Genomic DNA, 20,702 nt, shown 5'->3' with positions numbered 1-20,702 from the left:
CTAGGTGGCGCTAGCTTATATGCAATAATTTAGTGAGGTGGATATCTCGAGATCTATAAGACTTAGAAAGATTATGTCTTCTACAAAGTTGTTCGGGTAGCCATAACATTTATAACGGAGACTAGTTTAGTTTGGAATTCATACGCATAGCTGCGCTAGTGTATGAGAAATAACCTGTTAGGTTAAATATTTCTAAATCCGTTAGAGATAGAAAGTGGCCATCTTCTACAAAGTTATCCGAATTATCTGTTAGGTTGGTTATTATGTAAGATTTAAAAGGGTAGTCAAAACCATAAGTTTAGTTTGAAACCGCAATACTCGATGGCGCTCGAGTTGAGTCGAATAGAGTCAAGTACGAGACACTGAAGATGGCCTTACTGTAGAAGTCGAAATAAGTATCTGTCAAAGGTACAACCAAGTGGTGGAATTAAATGGAATTGAACGAACTCGTCTTATGGCAAGTAACTTTGTAGAATACGGCAATATTCTGAAAATTCCAGATTTCGAGATATTTAATCTATTAGTTTATTTCTTACACACTAGCGCCACCAAGCGGTTATGTCTTAATCTAATCCTGCGTTGGTCATAATGGTTTTGACCACCCGAACAACTTTGTAGAAGGCGACAATATTCTAAAAATTACATATTTTGTGATACCTGACCTATCAGGTTATTTCCAATACGCTAGCGCCGCCAAGCGGTTGTATTATTAACTAAACATGCTTTCGTTATGATGGTTTTAATTGGTGATTTCTCTTGTTTCGGACAGCAGAACGATCGCGTGGTCGGCTGAAGTATTGTGTTCTGCATTGCGCGGCCGATAATGAAAATTAAACAGTTCAGTGCGTGATTTCTCTTGTTTCGGACAGCAGAACGATCGCGCGGTCGACCGAAGTATTGTGTTCTGCATTGCGCGGCCGGTAATGAAAATTAATCAGTTCAGTGCGTGATCTCTCTTGTTTCGGACAGCAGAACGATCGCGCGGTCGGCCGAAGTATTGTGTTCTGCATTGCGCGGCCGGTAATAAAAATTAATCAGTTCAATGTGTGGTCTCTCTTGTTTCGGACAGCAGAACGATCGCGCGGTCGGCTGAAGTATTGCTGTTTGCATTGAAACTTTTCGTTTCGTCGTTCAAGACAATGACATTTGTCTCCAGCGACAGCTTCCCCGATAGACCTTTTATACATGTTTTTCACTCATACATGAATAATGCTGTCAAAACTTGCATTTGACAATAAAAATTCAGCTAAAAGATCTATTTTTTGACATCGGTGCACTCCCACAAACAATCGACATTGATTGTCAAAAATCAGAGCTACCACTTCATAACTTTTTCCTTGTCGCCGAGTCTGGCGATGAGTGCTCAGCGCGGAAACCCAAAGGTGGGAATAAAATTTTGGGATTTATGCGCAATATTGTGTTCTGCATTGCGCGACCGGTAATGAAAATTAATCAGTTCAGTGCGTGATCTCTCTTGTTTCGGACAGCAGAATGATCGCGCGGTCGGCCGAAGTATTGTGTTCTGCATTGCGCGGCCGGTAATGAAAATTAATCAGTTCAGTGCGTGATCTCTCTTGTTTCGGACAGCAGAACGATCACGCGGTCGGCCGAAGTATTGTGTTCTGCATTGCGCGGCCGGTAATGAAAATTAATCAGTTCAATGTGTGGTCTCTCTTGTTTCGGACAGCAGAACGATCGCGTGGTCGGCTGAAGTATTGTGTTCTGCATTGCGCGGCCGATAATGAAAATTAAACAGTTCAGTGCGTGATTTCTCTTGTTTCGGACAGCAGAACGATCGCGCGGTCGGCCGAAGTATTGTGTTCTGCATTGAGCGGCCGGTAATGAAATTAATCAGTTCAGTGCGTGATCTCTCTTGTTTCGGACAGCAGAACGATCGCGCGGTCGGCCGAAGTATTGTGTTCTGCATTGCGCGGCCGGTAATAAAAATTAATCAGTTCAATGTGTGGTCTCTCTTCCCGCATAATAAAAAACAGCATGTTATATGGTCAGAATCATTATTACGATGTAAGACAGTGATCCCCAAAGTGCGGCCCGCGGGCCGCATGCGGCCCTCCAAGCCTTTTCCTGCGGCCCGCGAAGGTTTTCTGAGAATACACTACATGTGGCCCATTGATAAGCATTATATGTGTGACAGGAAAAGCTTTTTATTATTCCCAATATCTCTCGGGAACCTGTCAAGTTTACATCACTATGATGATGAAGCACGATTTATATATCGTGAATAGTTTTATCATTATGGTTCATGAAATTCATAACTTCATACATAGATGATATGTAGACCGACAACAAATATACTTCGATGTTATCGCTCCTGGTTATAATAATAGAAAATTTGTATTTAACCGCAGATTTAAAGCAACTCAAGATTGAACTACAGGTAAAAATAATGTTCTCATACACTGATCCGTAAAAATAATGTTAGCTAGATTTTGGAGAAATTAAACTGAATTTTGTGGATTATTACCTCCAGAAACTACGTTGACTATCAACAATGGATTCTGTTCAGAATACTATTCGAATTCTTTTCAGAATCTCAAACAGAATTCATACAAATTTCGAAAAGATTGTGCCTCAAATCACTCCCGGAATTCTGTTCATTCTCTCTAGAATTCCAAACGAATTCTGTATAAAATTCTGATCGGATTCTGTTCATATTCCTTTTCAGAATCTCAAATGGATTCTGTTTATAATCCCAAACGGATTCTGTTCAAAATTGCAGAAAGATTTTGTTAAGAATCTCAAACGTATTTTGCTCGGAATCTGGAGCGGATGCTGTTTAGAATCCCAGTAGAGTTTTTTAGAGAACCCCTTTGTTATTTGCTACGAAAATTTATAGTGAACAACAAATATGAAAATCATGAGATCAAAATTACAGAATCAGTTGCCACATGAAATTAGGTAAAATATTTTCTGCCAACTGAGCCGACAAGATGCTATGGCGAAAAAACAGTTTCTTATGTCAAGTCCGCTACTGCAACAACTGTAGTGTAGACTAAAAGTCAAAAGTGAAATGTCCTTACAAGTACATATTTTGTGTGAAAAAGATTGAAAGGAATACAATATATTGTTAAAATATTTAATATTCTATAATGTGCAATATAAACTGAAAAATAAATCTTGCAAATATACTGCGGCCCGCTTAAACAGCTCAAAACGTCTGTGCGGCCCTTGATAGTAAGCATGCTGGGGACCACTGATGTAAGATATAGCTTCACAGTTTACGTTGCGGTTATCGAATACTTTTCGATCGATTAAACCATAACTGCTCGACAACATCACTAAATGTCAACATATAACATGCTGTCTCCAAAATGTTCTTTATTTCCTGCATTATATGTCAACATTTTATCATACTGTTGGGCGAAAATTTTGCACGCGAAAACAGACGATTTTTTATGGTGACATAACTTAACAACCCATTCAACATATTGTTATTTGTCAAATAACCGTACCACAAACTGTTAAAACTTTATATGAAATTGTTCATTTACAGTTGTCAACAGTAAAGGATACTGTTGTCGACCGCACGGGAAAATGTCCATGTACAGTTTGTAATTATGCGGGTTGTTTCGGACAGCAGAACGATCGCGCGGTCGGCTGAAGTATTGTGTTCTGCATTGCGCGACCGGTAATGAAAATTAATCAGTTCAGTGCGTGATCTCTCTTGTTTCGGACAGCAGAACGATCGCGCGGTCGGCCGAAGTATTGTGTTCTGCATTGCGCGGCCGGTAATAAAAATTAATCAGTTCAATGTGTGGTCTCTCTTGTTTCGGACAGCAGAACGATCGCGCGGTCGGCTGAAGTATTGTGTTCTGCATTGCGCGGCCGGTAATGAAAATTAATCAGTTCAGTGCGTGATCTCTCTTGTTTCGGACAGCAGAACGATCGCGCGGTCGGCCGAAGTATTATGTTCTGCATTGCGCGGCCGGTAATGAAAATTAATCAGTTCAATGCGTGATCTCTCTTGTTTCGGACAGCAGAACGATCGCGCGGTCGGCCGAAGTATTGTGTTCTGCATTGCGCGGCCGGTAATGAAAATTAAACAGTTCAGTGCGTGATCTCTCTTGTTTCGGACAGCTGAACGATCGCGCGGTCGGCCAAAATATTAGTGTTATTTTCCCATCCCATAGATCGCATCACTTACCAAAGTGAATCCAGATAAATTATCCTTTGTAACTAAAACGAAATCCTATCCCAAGACAATCGTGGAGATGCAGAGGTATACTCGGTCTCTAGTAGCAACGAGAGTCGGACTAACAATCCTTCCATTCTTATATGACCGTAAGGACGTGGCCGGCGCCGTTATTGACTTTAAATATTTGAGCTCCCGAAACGTGTACATTGAGAATGGGTAGCTAACCCCAAGCCCCATTCATTGTGTTCTCTGTACAATTTCGCAAGTTCAGTCAATCACGGAGTAGCAACTACGAATTGTGCGGTCATAATGCTCATGCTCATGCTCATTTCGTTATGATGGTTTTAATCATCCGAACAACTTTGTAGAAGACGGCAATATTCTTGAGATTTCAACTATCGAAATATCTAACCTTTTAGGTTATTTTCAATTCACTAGCGCCGCCAAGCGGTTGTATTTCAAATTAAACTTGTTTTCGTCATGATGGTTTTGATCACCCGAACAACTTTGTAGAAGACGCCAATATTCTAAAAATTCCAGATTTCGAGATATCTAACCTAACAGGTTATTTCATATGCACGCCGCCAATCAGTTGAAATCCAAACTAAACTGACCTCCATCACAATGGTTTTGATGATGAATAACCGAACAATTTTTCAGAAGGCGGCACATTTTTTATTTATGCGTTACTCTATATTTCCGTGTGATGGTTTGGCAACGGTTGGAGCGGGTCGCCAAATTTGCCAACTCGCTATTCACCGAAGGTTGCGTTTATATTTCCCAAACCCGTTTACCAACGACCGGTGCGAGTTCGCGTCATGATAGAGGTTGCTATTTTGGCTTTATTTACGCACTGGTGGGGATCGTCTTACCCCCCTGCTTTATCCACATCAGCACCAGCACCCTGCAGGAAACAACGTGCAGATTTTTTTGGGTGTGGAGCTGTCACATGAAAAGGCCTATTCATCAAGACGCAGCCATGTGTTTACACGTATGACGTCACACTGTGAAACTTATTCAAGCAATATCTGGGAAAAGGACGAATGTCGTATCATCGAGAGAGAGAGTTCTCGGTCGACACCCCTTCTTTAAATAAAATTGGCAGAATTTTTTGGATTTTTCCACCTCAGAACAATATATTTCTATAGCAATCTTGCACTCTGAGGTGATGTAATAAAAATTTGACTGTCAATTTTGTTTTGAAGAGGGAAAACTATCGCAATACGCCCTGTTACAAGATATAGCTTGAAGTAACTCTTATTCAAGCTGCCACTTTTTATTATTATCATCACGGATTTTGTTAAGTAAAATTTTGTGTTACTACTTCTAAACTTGATAAAATCCTAAACGGAAAATCATGTCAGACGCGGTAGCCGATTCTACAGAAAAAGATTTAGTATCAAACGTGGAAAATCTGTCTTTGGAGCAGCAGAAGATCGAAAAACAAGAAGCAAAAAAAAGTAAGTACGCGTTTTGCTCAGAGGTTTAAATAAAATAATAATTCCTAACTTTATTTTAGTCGATATTATCCTGCATGCGACCGGAAGTGCTCCAATACTAAAACAAAAGAAATGGGCGGTCGATCAGGAGAAGCCAATAAGCGCAATTATCAAATTCATTCATAAATATCTCAAACTTGAAACCGGGGAAAAATTGGTAAGTTCCACCTTATGATTGTTACTTTTGGATTAAATTCAACGTTAACGTTAATTGGTCAAAAATAGTACAGCTTATAAATCGATATGAACCAGCCACAGGTTGAGAATATCGGTAATTAAGATAAAAATAATAATAAGCAAATAATTAAAGACAGCATGAAGGAAAAACGACTTTGGAAAGAAAGTTCAATTTTAGCACGAAGAATCTGTTACTATTTCCAAAAATGCAATGTTATGTTGAGGCTCGAATATTTTATCCTTAAAATTGCCTACAGTAGATCAACACCTGCTAAGGCTTGTAGTAGAAATGCAATAACTGATGTTTTCACTGTCGAGATTCCCCAGCGTGTACCTTGTTTTTGAAAAGAACTTCAGCGTGATCTCATATTCTATTTACTTTCAGTTTTTATACATAAATCAAACATTCGCACCATCGCCAGATCAAATTATCAAGAATCTTTACGACTGCTACGGCGCAAATGGAAAATTAGTGCTACACTACGCCAAGAGTCAAGCCTGGGGTTGATTCTCGCCAAGAAATGATTAGATGTATTTTTTCTAATAGCTGCTGCAGCTCGTCTGAGGTATTAGCCACTTTCTATACATTCTGATTCTAAGTCATTTGATGTAAGACATTTTCCACAGCGTCTTGAATAAATGCGAAACAAAATTCGCTGCTTTGATGAGTAGTTTGAGTTAATTTAAATTCAATAGGAAAGAAAGCCCACAAACGCAATTTGTACATATAAAACAGATAATTTCCCCTTGTTTACGAATTTTTGAAACGTTCGGGCAAATGTAATTCATTTGAATCATTTCCCCATTTGGTTTTGTTAGCGCAAATGAGAATGCGCATCAACCGCTTACACTCTTGTGTATTGGGCGTCATCTGGAACATTTTTGCCTTTCCGGTACAACAAAGTTTTACCGAAAGGCTACCATTTCAGTTCAATTTTTTTTTATAGGATGCTCGACGACCCATAGTGTTACATACCAATCGACTTAGCTCGATAAACTGTCCAAAAGTTTGTCCGTATGTATTTATTTCTGAAACTAAATGTTGATGATTTTTCTACTCCAAACTTTATGATAAACCTCTATGTCCTTTTAGAGGCACTAATCAACCAAAAACCAACATAACTGGTTATCATTCTCTAACAAAAGAAAAATTGGTAGAATAACGACCAAAGTCGTCATCTAAGGCTCGAGGAGAACTCCTATTTAGAATTTGTATAGATGTTCCATGGTCCCCTGGCCTAGCTCACCATATTAAATAGGCTTCAACGATTTTAAATATTTATAATTATGTTACTATTAGTCCAGTTTGGTTGACTATACGTATTTGCCAATAAACAGTATTCAAAACTTTGTTATTCTTTCCATTATTTAGTTGTTATTTAGTGTAGAACCTCATTTTATTCAATAACTATTCTCTACAACACATCAATTGCGTAAAAACTCATCGGTTTTAATCGCCTTGAATCGAATCGAGTTGTTCGGCCGCTTCTTTCGCCACCCGATGATATTTGCCTATGGCCGGGCGGTAGTAGTAAGATTGATAATCGTGTCTTTCGGCCATCTTCGCCCGGACCTTGGCCTCCAGAGCCAACATCTGCGCCTTTTCATTTTCTTCATACAAATGATGCAGCATTTTTTCATACTCCTGCTGTGGGTTTTCCAGAACATAGCGGGCGATGAACCGCGTTATTGGATGCTTGTAGTATTCCCAGTGCTTCGGTACGTAGTCCTCGGGCGTTTCCGTCAGTTGAGCTGGTCCAATGAAAACATTTGCGTAGAAAACGACTGCCAGAATGGGAATCGCACCAATCATTACGTACATATGGAACATATCTTTAAACTTGTGCCACTGGAACCGTGACGGGGTGATGGTGAACATCTTCGGACCATGCCCGCCAGACATCGTGCGGTTCTGTACAAGTGCTGAAAAGATTGTTTGTTATTGTTGAAAGCTCTGTGTTGCATAACAATGCAGACATTTTTAATTCACTGTCAAAATTACACATAATTGAGCACAATTTCGCTCTGAAAATTACAATTAAGAATTATCTTACCATTTTTGGCTGCATTGAGTAGCACTGGATTCCGCACTAAGGAATTAAACTGGGCTGAAACCTGAACGGAACGAGCGAGTGAGCTCCAAATCGCCATCTTCGTGCATCTGATTTGAAAAATAGAATCGTCTGACTTTTTGACATGAGAAATGTCAAAAAAGGAAAAAAAATTGCAGGGATGTGGTAACTTTTTTAATATTTTGTTTTGTGCGGAAAGCGGGGTTCGTCAGTCGCGGGGTTGTGTTCCCGCATAATGCAAAACGACATACCATGCAGTCAAAATTACATATGCGTTATAAGATATATTGTCACTATTCACTTCATTGTTAGCATACAATTTTAAGCTTGATTCACCATACCAACCCTATGCATAACATGCTGTCGATGTGTAATTATATAGTTCATCAATTGTACATCTACCAACTGATGTACACGCTTAGTTCAGTTCACCTAAATATGGGTGAACAGTACCCATAATCTCGAAAAAGTGCACATACCTATTTATGGGTGAAGTGTCTTTTACCCATATTTGAGTACATGTGGTTCATGGAAATATTGGTAATGTTTACTTATTTTTGGGTACTCTATTATAGGTGAAATTCACTCAAATTTGGGTGATATTTTTTTGTTTTCGTTTTGAAAATTGTATTGAATAAAATTTTTATTTATATAAATATAATGCAAAATATTTTATTTGGCATTAAGGAAAATATTGTATTTATTTAAGTATGTATTTAAATTTACATTTTCATAAAACAGTTTGATCCATTTATCTATCTTCCATGATGCTGGATGCTTGGCTGCTGCTGTATTACCAGCAGCAGAACCTGAAGGAAGTAATCCCGGATGGTCTGATACATCCCTTAGCAGAAGCTTCGTGTCCTTCGCAGCAAGCATCTAAGAACAAGTTAGCTGACAAGCATCAACTACTGATGAGATTTGACGGCATGCCATTCCGTAACTGGTGGCAGCTTTCCAGGTGGTAACTGTGCCGGATGTTGTTGTACCAATCAATTTTGAACGGCACAGAAAGCAAAAACATCTGAAAAATATTGAAAGTCGCGATTAAATTTTAAATAATTACTTTCAACTACACAATACATAGTCCAATGAGCAGCTCGAAGTTGTTCCCGTCCTGCTTGTTCTTTTTTGTCAACAAATAGGCATGAGCAGGACAGGGAGAAATTTCGAGCTAGTCCAAGCTCTCATTGGACAGCACTAATTTTTACTAATATTTATAATATATATAATTGAACTTACCAATCAAGTCAACAATCTTCAATCCGGAAATTATTTTAGATGCAGCATTGAATATCATCAAAACAAATTTGTTCCTGGTAAAAAATGAATCAGCATCCCCTTCCGCGCTCACGATCCGTCTTCCATTTGTGTTTGCTCTATCTTGAATGGCCTCTATCTGGATTTATTCCGTCTCTTTGGTCAGTTGGCACCTGTCGGCGTTATGATCCATTGATAAGTTGAGTGTCGTTATTTTCATTAGCGCAGCAGAGGTCTTCCGAATTTGAGTTCGTGAGACATGCAATTTTGGGCGCGTCGAATGGCCGACAGGCCGAGAGCTTCCAATAGCCAAACCGAAACGGTTGCTGGAGGATTGATAGTTCGGACTGGTACCTGTTATGAACATAACAGCCTTTCGAGTCAGCGACTCACAGCTGTGAGCGCTCCTCCACCGATGGTTCAGGAATCAGTTTCCATTTTTGCTGTCTGCATGCTGTACAATCGTCGATCGCCGCATGTGCGTGATGAGGTCGATATGGCGCTGCCGGTTGCTGCTGGTCGGAACATCGGAACTAGAAAAGAAATTAGTTTCAAAAATCAATATTTGTTATCAGAATCTAGAACAGCAATATAGCAATCCCAATAAGACAAAAATAGTTACCTTACTGCGCCCGGAACGAAATTGGTTCTCGTTTTGGTCATTAGGATATAATATGCGGGAAAAACTTAAAAAAAAAACTTCCAATGATTGCGACATTAATTGACGTACGGCCATCAGCTCGAATTTGTTTATGTTCAATTTTTCACCCAAATATGGGTAACTGTGATTACTCAAATATGAGTTAAGTCGATTTCTTTAGATAATCAGTAAATTTTACTGATTTTTTGGGTATGTTTTACTAATAATATTGGTATAATTGCATTTACCCATATTTGAGTGAATGAAGTACCCATAAATAGGTAAACCTATAGATAGTGGAATATATAGATGAGCGAAGATAAATCCTCTGTCTCCAAACGAACTGTCAAACGTGTCTCCAAACGAGCATTACGTCACGATTTCAATGGAAACGTTCAGGGCTGTGACGTCATATGCGCGTGTGCACGGGCAAAAAAATCGACTCAGCCATGCTTTCGCTCATCTATAGATTCTACTATCTATAGGTAAACCAATCTAAGCGTGTACACGCTTACTTCAGTTCACCCAAATATGGGTGAAGAGTACCCAAAATCATCAAAAAGTGCACATACCTAGATATGGGTGAATCATCATTTACCCATATTTGGGTGTTTTATAGGAACAGTCAATATTACCCAAATTTAGGTACTTTTCTGAGCTTTGAGATGGGGGCTGTTTTTGTTATGGATTCACAATTGCATTTTGTATGTTCCGATTTCTCATTGATTGTGAAAGAAAAGATTTATAAAACTACGTGCTGAACATCATTTTTATTATATTCATGGTACATCACAAGAACCTCGACAAGAACAATGAACTGATTAAGGATTGGATTAATAATACTTCTAGGAGATGGTGTTTCTCGTAATTTTTGGCATCTTCCGATATAAAAGCAGCTGAAGAGGCCGTTGCGGATTTTGTTTTCTGGACAGCTAGTGGTGGTTATTGCTAGCCACTTAATACTAATCACTAATGACGTGGTTCATGTTGCGCGAATCTGTGCTAAAGGTGTTTCCGTGGCCGACTATGCCAATTGATGATTGTTGAGCGGCAGTTCACGGATATTCCGCCCACCACCACACCAAATATGTAAATACGTCTCTTCATTGTAGCTGTTATAAAACCACCTACTTCTCCAATTTCCCGTGACCATGGATTTTTAATGCAGTGGGGTGACTTTTCTATCATGTTGCCTTTTAATAACGCTCGGACGAAAAGAAAATCTGAAATTTCAAAAGAAAATGTTTTTAAAAGATAAAAATGACATGCGGGTTGCCATAGACATTAACTATTCAGTTAAATACTCACCAGTAAATTTAAAAAATCCTCCAATTTTAAATTTTAATTTGAGAGAATCTGAGGTTCACACCGGTATCCGTGTCCGTGATGTTTTCGACTGAACGAAAATGTTATTTTTTTCATCCAAATATGGGTAAGTTCATTTACCCATATATGGGTAAAGCTGCTTCAAAAATTTTATAAGTAAACTTTACTGATATTATAGGTATATTTCACCCATATTATATGTAAAGCATGCTTTTACCCAAATATGGGTGAATCAAGTACCCATAAATAGGTAAAGTGAACTAAGCGTGTATGGTAAATCAAAAATTTTGTTCGAAAAAACAACCGGATTTAAATGTTAATTATACTTAACCGCCCATTACTCATATGGTAGTTTGGCCGTTTACCATCTGAGCTAATGTTGAAACAGTATATGTGTCGCTGCGCGAACAAAATTAGTTCATCATAAAATCAATCACGCCGTTGCACCCAGCATTGCAACGCGTTGGTCTAAGCCATACCGATGTTGATGTCATATTAAGAAACTGTAAGTGATAAGTAGAGCGGAAAAAGGCATAACTAATTTACATAAGGACAGCTAGGAACGAGTATCGCACACAGATTAGGCGATAAACACGCCCACGCGTAGGCGCATGTGGCAATAAACATTTTTCCTTTCTCTTTCGTCCTGCCAGAATGCAGTCCTTTGGCAGGAACGATACAAATGTTTTTCAATCCTAAGAAGCTAATGTTATGCAATCATAGAAGATAAGCCGCGCCTTAAATTGTGAGCCCTTCCCGATCTGGCCGTAAGAGCAAGCGAAAGAGAATCGAATAAGGATAATTACCAGATCTGGATGGGCGTTAGTTAATAAGCTCAATACTATTATACAAGTGGTAGATCACCACACATTCAAGAGTTACATTAGGCGCAACGTGGAAGATCACCACACATTGAAGAATAGTTGTAATGAGTGAAATAGAAAATATTCGTAGATTAATCACTAATGCCCAAAAGAGAGCAAAAATGTGACCCAAATATTTCTAAATTGTAAATCACTAATGTATCATGTAGAAGTAAGACCCTTACCCCTGTGAATGTTTCAAATAAAATTAAGTTCGATGTTTTACTCCTGATTCTTTAATTAGAATTTCGAAACTCCGGTCTTCAACTTCCCTGCTTGACTCGAAAACGTCTCTCCGTAAAGGAGAAACAAGTAGTATCAAAAGGACTTTTTGGTTTGGTTCCTTGGATCGAAACAAGTTGCTCTGTAACAGGAGTAACAAGTAGTTCCTTGGGAAAGTAACCTCGCGGTGTGCATTTGCGAAGGACATCTCCCTAACCGGAGAAAGAAGTAGCTCCTGCACCCAGAAAATTAGTGACAGTCCAGCGAGGTCGTCACAACCCGGTTCCTTGGATCGAAAAGGTCTCTCCCTAACAGGAGAAACAAGTAGTTTCGAGGAATCACCAAGCCGGCGTGCATTTGCGAAAACGTCTCCTCACACGGAGAAATAAGTAGCTCTTACACCCGAAACTCCAGTGACGACTGCGTCGACTTCGTCACATTTTGGTGGCTCCAGAGAGGACCTCGGAGGGCGAATCATCGTCAGGAATTGAGAGCTTCCAGTTAGTTGAAATCTAACTGAGACACCGCGGTAGGCCTGTGTGCCAAAAGTGTAGGCCTTTGTGCCACAAGAACGGTGTGTTGATCACCTAAAGAATCAACAACAAGTGAATAACGGTGTGCTGATCACCTAAAAGAATCAGCCGTGAACCAAGTGACAGGCCTTTGTGCCAAGTGTCGGCTTCGTGCCTCGTGTAGGCATTAAGCCAAGTGAACCGCGGAAGGCCAGTTGGGCCAAGTGTAGGCAATAGGCCAAGTAGGCTTCGCGCCAACGGTGTACTGATCGCCATAAGAATCAGTCGTGTAGGCAGTAAGCCAAGTGAACCGCGGAAGGCCAGTTGGGCCAAGTGTAGGCAATAGGCCAAGTAGGCTTCGCGCCAACGGTGTACTGATCGCCATAAGAATCAGTCGTGTAGGCAGTAAGCCAAGTGAACCGCGGAAGGCCAGTTGGGCCAAGTGTAGGCAATAGGCCAAGTAGGCTTCGCGCCAACGGTGTACTGATCGCCATAAGAATCAGTCGTGTAGGCAGTAAGCCAAGTGAACCGCGGAAGGCCAGTTGGGCCAAGTGTAGGCAGTAAGCCAAGAGCTTCCAGTTAGTCGAAATCTAACTGAGAAACCGCGGAAGGCCAGTTGGGCCAAGTGTAGGCAATAGGCCAAGTAGGCTTCGCGCCAACGGTGTACTGATCGCCATAAGAATCAGTTGTGAAGGCAGTAAGCCAAGTGAACCGCGGAAGGCCAGTTGGGCCAAGTGTAGGCAGTAAGCCAAGAGCTTCCAGTTAGTCGAAATCTAACTGAGAAACCGCGGAAGGCCAGTTGGGCCAAGTGTAGGCAATAGGCCAAGTAGGCTTCGCGCCAACGGTGTACTGATCGCCATAAGAATCAGTCGTGTAGGCAGTAAGCCAAGTGAACCGCGGAAGGCCAGTTGGGCCAAGTGTAGGCAGTAAGCCAAGAGCTTCCAGTTAGTCGAAATCTAACTGAGAAACCGCGGAAGGCCAGTTGGGCCAAGTGTAGGCAATAGGCCAAGTAGGCTTCGCGCCAACGGTGTACTGATCGCCAGAAGAATCAGTTGTGTAGGCAGTAAGCCAAGTGAACCGCGGAGGGCCAGTTGGGCCAAGTGTAGGCAGTAAGCCAAGAGCTTCCAGTTAGTCGAAATCTAACTGAGAAACCGCGGAAGGCCAGTTGGGCCAAGTGTAGGCAGTAAGCCAAGAGCTTCCAGTTAGTCGAAATCTAACTGAGAAACCGCGGAAGGCCAGTTGGGCCAAGTGTAGGCAATAGGCCAAGTAGGCTTCGCGCCAACGGTGTACTGATCGCCATAAGAATCAGTCGTGTAGGCAGTAAGCCAAGTGAACCGCGGAAGGCCAGTTGGGCCAAGTGTAGTCAATAAGCCAAGTAGGCTTCGCGCCAACGGTGTACTGATCACCATAAGAATCAGTCGTGTAGGCAGTAAGCCAAGTGAACCGTGGTAGGCCAGTTGGGCCAAGTGAATCAAGTGAACCGAGTAATGACCACGTTGGAAGACGAGGTTCGTTACATGATCGAATATTTCAACGAGATAGATCGTCAAGTGAGTCTTGTAAGACAAACTCCAGCGCACCAAAGGTGGATGCGGATACCGTTGTCAGCAGAAGTTCTGAGTGAGACAAGAACATACACCATTACATTGTGGCCCGGGACTACCGAAGAAAGGACACACCGGCAGAACATCACGAAGTATAAACCCCTTCGCTGGGCCAGAAGGTGAACAACAGTGTACCACTTGGAACAAAAGCACAGGAGGAGTACGCCTTCGGAATCCGTCGGAACCGCATCCTTAACGACACTTCAGGTGAAGGTCCGTCGTACGGTGCACGCAACATAGTAGCAGTAACGGGCTCCCGCCTCGGTGCAGGCCAGCCCGCTAGACGATAGTGGTTATCACATAGAAAGAAAAACCGCAACCGTGTAAGCTTCCGCCTCGGCGTTAGGCTAGCTATACGGGTGCGCACCTTAAACCATCGGATCAGCTCCCGCCTCGGAGCAGGCCAGCTGACCGGTGTGACCAGCTCATCAATACTGTCGACTAACCGCCCGACCGATAGGGCCTAGTCTGGGACGGTACAAGGAAGGAGCACGTCAGACCATCAAGTTCCAAACCAAGAGGACATTCGTTAACCAGGAAAGGAGTCAAGTGAGTCAAATTAAAGAAAATTTATATACAAACGTTGGAATGGATTTCCAATTTGAGATTAACAAGAATGGCCATTGTGGCTTATGTCAGGGTAAGGATGATAAGGATGTAATGGTGGCCTGCGACGATTGTAGTCGCTGGTTTCACCTTATGTGCGTAAATTTAAAACATAGACCGTTAAAAGAAGAACCTTGGTCTTGTGCCAAATGTGCCAAAATAAAATTAGAAATCCAAACACTGAAGGATCAGATCCAACAGTTGAAAGGCATAAATAAAATAGAGCCACAAGTAGAAATTTTTGAAGCTCTAATCCGAAAGGTTAACGACATCAACATCCATGGGCAAACGGCTATCGAAAAGCATATTGCTAGACAGTCTATGATAGAGTTACCATATTTTGATGGTAACTACAAGACTTGGTCCAGATTTAAGAAGATTTTCTTAGAGACCACTAAACAGGGCAACTTCTCAGACTTGGAGAATCTAACACGGCTCCAAAAGAGTTTAAAGGGAGAGGCATTGCGTGCAGTCAATGCGCTCTTGTTAGACCCCGATAATGTGGGGGTCATAATCAATAAACTTGAAAACCGATTTGGGAATATAGAACTTATATACACAGGATTACTGCAGGATGTTCTTACGACAAGAAATCCTAGATTTGAAAATCCCCAAACTATGATTGATTTCATCTCCGCAGTGGGAAATTTGGTTGTCAACATGACTACATTAAATCGTACAGAATACTTGAACGATCAGCGGTTAATTAGAGACTTAGCAAATAAATTGCCTTCTAATTTGCATCAAAAGTGGTTGATGCACGTAAATGAAGAAAAGAATTGTCTTCATTAATGAACCCATACGTTGCACTCACCCTTAATGATTTCTATGATTGGTTGAAACCACATGAAACATTAGCCACTATGTTGTTGGCGGAAAAGTTGAAGGGTAATGAGGGAGTCAACAAACCAGGAAATCCGATCGTGTAAACTTCCATAAGTTACCACCACGGAAATGTCCCAAATGTAACAAAAACCATAAATTGGTAGATTGTACCGATTTTAAGAAGATGCCTGTGAACAAGCGAAGGTTGTTCGCAGTGGAGAAGAAGCTTTGCTTCTCCTGTTGCAGCCCGAACCACAGAGTAATAGATTGCCGAAATAAAACCGTATGCAATATAGATGGATGTGCTGTTAGACACCATCGTTTGCTTCACGAAAACCAGGGGTAAAGATAAAGTCGAAACTGTGAAAGGAAATATAAATTATCACTCGAGGAGAACCCAAAAGGTATATTACCCTATACTTCCAGTTACATTATCTAATGGTGAGCATAAAATCAATACTCACATATTCTTTGATTCAGGTCTTCTATTAGTCTAATTCATCAGGGAACAGCTGATGAATTAGAAGCGAAAGGTTCAAAACAGAAGATATCCTTGGCTTGGACTAACGGAGAAGTTCAAGAAGATGATAATAGTGAGATTATCAAGCTTAGAGTTAATGGATCAAACGGGAGGTATTTTACTTTGAAGGATCTTTGCACAGTAAGAAAACTTTCCCTGCCAAAGCAATCTCTAAATTATGAACAATTAAAGGGACGTTATCCTCATATTGAAGGATTAGACATAGAATCCTACGATAACGCAACTCCCACAATATTATTGGGGCTTCCACACGCTTATCTCTTTAGAAGCATCGAAGATAGAGTTGGTAAGTTCAACGAGCCACTGGCATCCAATACTAGACTAGGGTGGGTCTTGTACGGTTGCACAAATAATAATAATTTTTCGGCTCTCAACCATGTCTTTGTACTCAACGAGGTGGAGGAAGAGGAAAATCCATGAAAGAAATAATGTCCGCATATTTCTCAACAGAGGCCTTTGGGGTAAAAGTACCATCGACGGAATTAGTTTCAAAGTCCGATGAGAGAGCCTTAAAAATTATGAACGACACTCTCACACGTACAGATAAAGGCTATGAAATAGGTTTACTGTGGAAGACTGATGATGTGAAACTTCCTAGTAGCTTTCAAACAGCTTTAAGTCGATTCTTACAGCAAGAAAAGAAACTTGAGCGTGATAATGATTTAAGAATCTGGTATCATGACAAAATTGAGGAATATATCAAAAAGGGATATCTAAGAAAGTTGAGTCCAAAAGAGTACATGATTGAGAATAGTAAGACCTTCTATCTACCACACTTTATAACTATAAATAAGAACAAATCGAAACCGAGAATGGTGTTTGATGCAGCTGCCAAAGTCGACGGCGTATCATTAAATTCTCAGTTACTTTCTGGACCCGATATGACGGAATCATCTCTCGTGATAAAAATCAGATTTCGAGAAGGAAGCATTGCCGTCGCAGGGGATATACAAGAAATGTTCCATCGCATTGGAATTAGACAAGAGGATCGAGGGTCCCAAAGAATTATCTCCAGGGAAAAATCCAATGTTAGACTCGAATTCTACGAAATGCAAGTCATGTCATTTGGGGCTACATGTTCTCCTGCTTGCGCGCAATTCGTAAAGAATAATCATGCCCAAAAATATAAGGACGAATGTCCAAAAGCAGTGGACGCGATATTAAAGAATCACTATGTAGATGATTACTTAGACAGTTTCGATGATTTAAGTGAAGCTGTAAACATCGTGTCCGATGTTATTAGAATTCATGACGAAGGTAATTTCAGAATGAGAAATTTTATTTCTAATTCAAAATCATTGCTCGATCAATTACCAAGCGACAGAGTGTCGCCTTTGAAGGAGATTAAATTAGATGATGAAGAAGGCGACTACGATAAAATTCTAGGAATGTATTGGGACATTCGGAAAGATAACTTCTTGTTCAGAATAAACTTTCCTAGTGAACCCACTAATGAACCTACGAAGCGGCAAGTCTTATCATTTATAATGAGTGTGTACGACCCGTTGGGTTTGATAGCACATATAACAATCGAGTCGAAGATACTAATGCAAGATATCTGGCGACTCGGAATAGGGTGGGATGATAAAATCTCAAACGATTTATCCAAAGCATGGAATATTTGGCTAAATAGACTATCTTCCATTACTAACATCAGAATTCCAAGATGCTACTCTCATTTTAAAAATCCCATCAGACGAGAACTTCATGTATTTTGCGATGCATCATTACACGCATTCGCAGCAGTTATTTACATGCGAACTATATGTCGCGACGATATTGATGTAACAATAGTCGTGGGTAAATCCAAGGTAGCTCCTACTAAGATTATGTCTGTACCACGTTTGGAGCTTCAAGCGGCTGTATTAGGAACAAGACTTCACAATACAGTTCTACAGGAAATAAGAGTAGAGATTAATAGTGTTACCCTTTGGTCAGACTCCAAAACTGTACTTAGCTGGATAAAATCAGAAACTCGCAAGTACAAGCAATTTGTACAATATCGGATAGGAGAGATACTAGAGAGTACGCTGGGATCTCAATGGAAGTACATAAAATCGAATTCTAATCCCGCAGATGAAGGTACCAAAATTACTAATGCGAAAACAACATGGATTAAAGGTCCTTCATTTCTAACGCTTAAGGAAGAAAATTGGGGACACGTGACTAAATACGATTTCTCGGACGATTTAAGCCATGAGGAATTACGTCCTGTTCTTGCAACAATGCAAACCTTTAAACCAGATCTGGATTGGATAAATATCCAATGGTGCTCTGATTGGACACGCTTAAAACGAGCCGTGAGTGGAGCACTCAAATATTTGGGAAAATTAAAGGCCAACATTAGAAAAGTCACCGTTGATATGATCATCTCAGCTGAAGACTTAGAGGAAGCTGAGATATTGCTTATACAAAAAACTCAATGGGAAGCTTTCCCTAATGAAATGATGGATTTAAGCACCAAGCGAACAGTTGATAAATCGAGTCCGATTCGTACGCTCACACCATTCTTGGATAAGAATGGCACCATGAAATCGGAAACACGATACAAAAACGCAGAATGCATACCATATTCTGCCAGGTATCCGTACATCTTACCGGCTAAACATATTGTATCGGACCTCATATTGAAAAACAAGCATGAGGAATTCAAACACCAGAAAACAAAAACGGCAGTGGCAGCCATACAACAAAAGTACCATATAGTAAATATTGATTCTGGGATGAAAAGAATAAAAATAAATGCCAACATTGCAAAAACGAAAATGCCAAGATAAATATACCAAAGATGGCACCGTTACCAGAATGTCGGCTACAACCATATGTGAAACCCTTCACTCATACCGGAGTAGATTACTTCGGACCCTATAACGTATCTATTGGGAGACGTACTGAAAAGAGATGGGGAGTCTTGTTTACTTGCATGACTACGCGGGCGGTATATTTGGACCTTGCCCATAATCTAAGCGCGGATGCTTTTTTGCTAAGCCTGAATTCTATACAGAGTAGAAGGGACGAATTAAATTCCTTTATAGCGATAATGGTACCAACTTTGTAGGAGCTAATAACGAGATGGCAAAAATCCAACATAGACTAGCATCAGAGGGAATAAGATGGCAATTTAATCCCCCAGCAGCACCACATTTTGGTGGAGCATGGGAAAGAATGGTAAAGGAAGTCAAGAGCCTTTTACCTAATGAAACCATGTCAGAATACGCATTTAGAGCTTTGCTAACTGAAATTGAAGGTATCATAAACAGCAGACCTCTTACCGCTATATCATTGGATGCAACCGATGACGAACCACTCACTCCAAACCATTTTTTGATTGGATGTGCTGGTGGAGCGGAACCATCATTAAATGATACTTCTAAACCTGAAGCGAACCGACAGCAGTGGAAAAGGGTACAACATATGGCAAAGAATTATTGGGATCGGTGGTTGCACGAATACCTTCCCTCCCTGGCCAAAGATCAAAATGGGCTGAAGAAGTTAACAACATTAAGGTTGGCGACATCGTTATGATCGCTGACGACGATCAAAAGGCAAGATGGCGAAAGGGAATGATCATTAAAGTCCACCCATCGAAAGAAGGTCAAATTCGATCAGCGGTAGTTAAAACGGCAACGGGCGAATTTACTCGTCCGGTAGCCAAACTGGCGGTATTGGATGTACTACCACCAGATGACGTTACTACCTCCGAAGACAAGCCGAAAAGAAAAGGTCAAATAAGAGGAAAGCGCCCTCTGAAAATGTTTCTGAGTGCAATAAATTTGTCGGGGCAATTAACAAATTACCGGAAGGGTACGAGTACGGTAAAAGAAAATGCGTTGATATCGAAAGGGTCAAACAAATTGCTGCGGCTATCGCAAAACCAAAGCCCAAGATAAAAAGAAAAGGATACGAGCCGTAAATTGGACAAGCATGATGGTTATATTGTACTTTGTATGTGCTCTTTTGGGAAGCGCGATATCCTTCGATGGATCTGGATTGATAGCCTTTGATTGCGGAAATCCGGAGGTCAATCTTACGAGCTACTCCCTGTTAGATGTAGCTTCATGTATACCACCCTCGAACAACTTGTCGACAAGCGAATTGCAAATACAAGTATTGCAGAGGAGTGTTAAAAGTGAAGTCAAGGCCTATCAATGTAAAGTAATAGCCAAGAGGAGGATTAAGCATTGCGGAATGCATTCTCACACTTCAGAATATGAACACGGCTATGAATACATTGTGAAAGAGTTCACATCCGAAGAATGTCATTTATCACATCAGCTAGGCATAATTAAATTAGCTTACGATCATCAACTGCGCGAATTGAAACGCAATGCTACCACTCGCGGAGAGGCACTGATAGTGGGATCAGTTTGGGGAAGCCACTGTAAAGGAGGCACCTACC

The 20,702-nt window shown here is 40.7% G+C and overlaps 3 protein-coding genes across 3 annotated transcripts; 1 reads left to right on the top strand and 2 right to left on the bottom strand.

Moving 5' to 3' along the window:
* The first annotated feature begins 5,232 nt into the window (after positions 1-5,232).
* Positions 5,233-6,503, top strand: LOC134217545 (autophagy protein 12-like). The gene is made up of 3 exons (XM_062696316.1): positions 5,233-5,616; positions 5,676-5,812; positions 6,218-6,503. The coding sequence occupies exons 1-3, from the start codon at positions 5,514-5,516 to the stop codon at positions 6,338-6,340; spliced, it is 363 nt and encodes a 120-aa protein (XP_062552300.1). The 5' UTR covers positions 5,233-5,513; the 3' UTR covers positions 6,341-6,503.
* Positions 6,504-7,196: 693 nt separating this feature from the next.
* LOC134217544 (NADH dehydrogenase [ubiquinone] 1 beta subcomplex subunit 5, mitochondrial) lies at positions 7,197-8,045 on the bottom strand. Its single transcript, XM_062696315.1, has 2 exons — positions 7,887-8,045; positions 7,197-7,755 (listed from the first exon to the last, which is right to left on the bottom strand). Exons 1-2 carry the CDS (start codon positions 7,981-7,983, stop codon positions 7,283-7,285), a joined length of 570 nt encoding a protein of 189 aa, XP_062552299.1. The 5' UTR covers positions 7,984-8,045; the 3' UTR covers positions 7,197-7,282.
* A 551-nt stretch (positions 8,046-8,596) lies between these two features.
* Positions 8,597-10,018, bottom strand: LOC134213951 (uncharacterized). The gene is made up of 3 exons (XM_062693404.1): positions 9,787-10,018; positions 9,558-9,697; positions 8,597-8,928 (listed from the first exon to the last, which is right to left on the bottom strand). The coding sequence occupies exons 1-3, from the start codon at positions 9,898-9,900 to the stop codon at positions 8,784-8,786; spliced, it is 399 nt and encodes a 132-aa protein (XP_062549388.1). The 5' UTR covers positions 9,901-10,018; the 3' UTR covers positions 8,597-8,783.
* Positions 10,019-20,702: the final 10,684 nt, after the last annotated feature.

Source organism: Armigeres subalbatus, chromosome 2, assembly GCF_024139115.2.
Source record: "Armigeres subalbatus isolate Guangzhou_Male chromosome 2, GZ_Asu_2, whole genome shotgun sequence".
NCBI classification, from domain to species: domain Eukaryota; kingdom Metazoa; phylum Arthropoda; class Insecta; order Diptera; family Culicidae; genus Armigeres; species Armigeres subalbatus.
The sequence above is the reverse complement of the archived record's forward strand: the minus strand, read 5'-3'. Positions and strand labels throughout refer to the sequence as shown.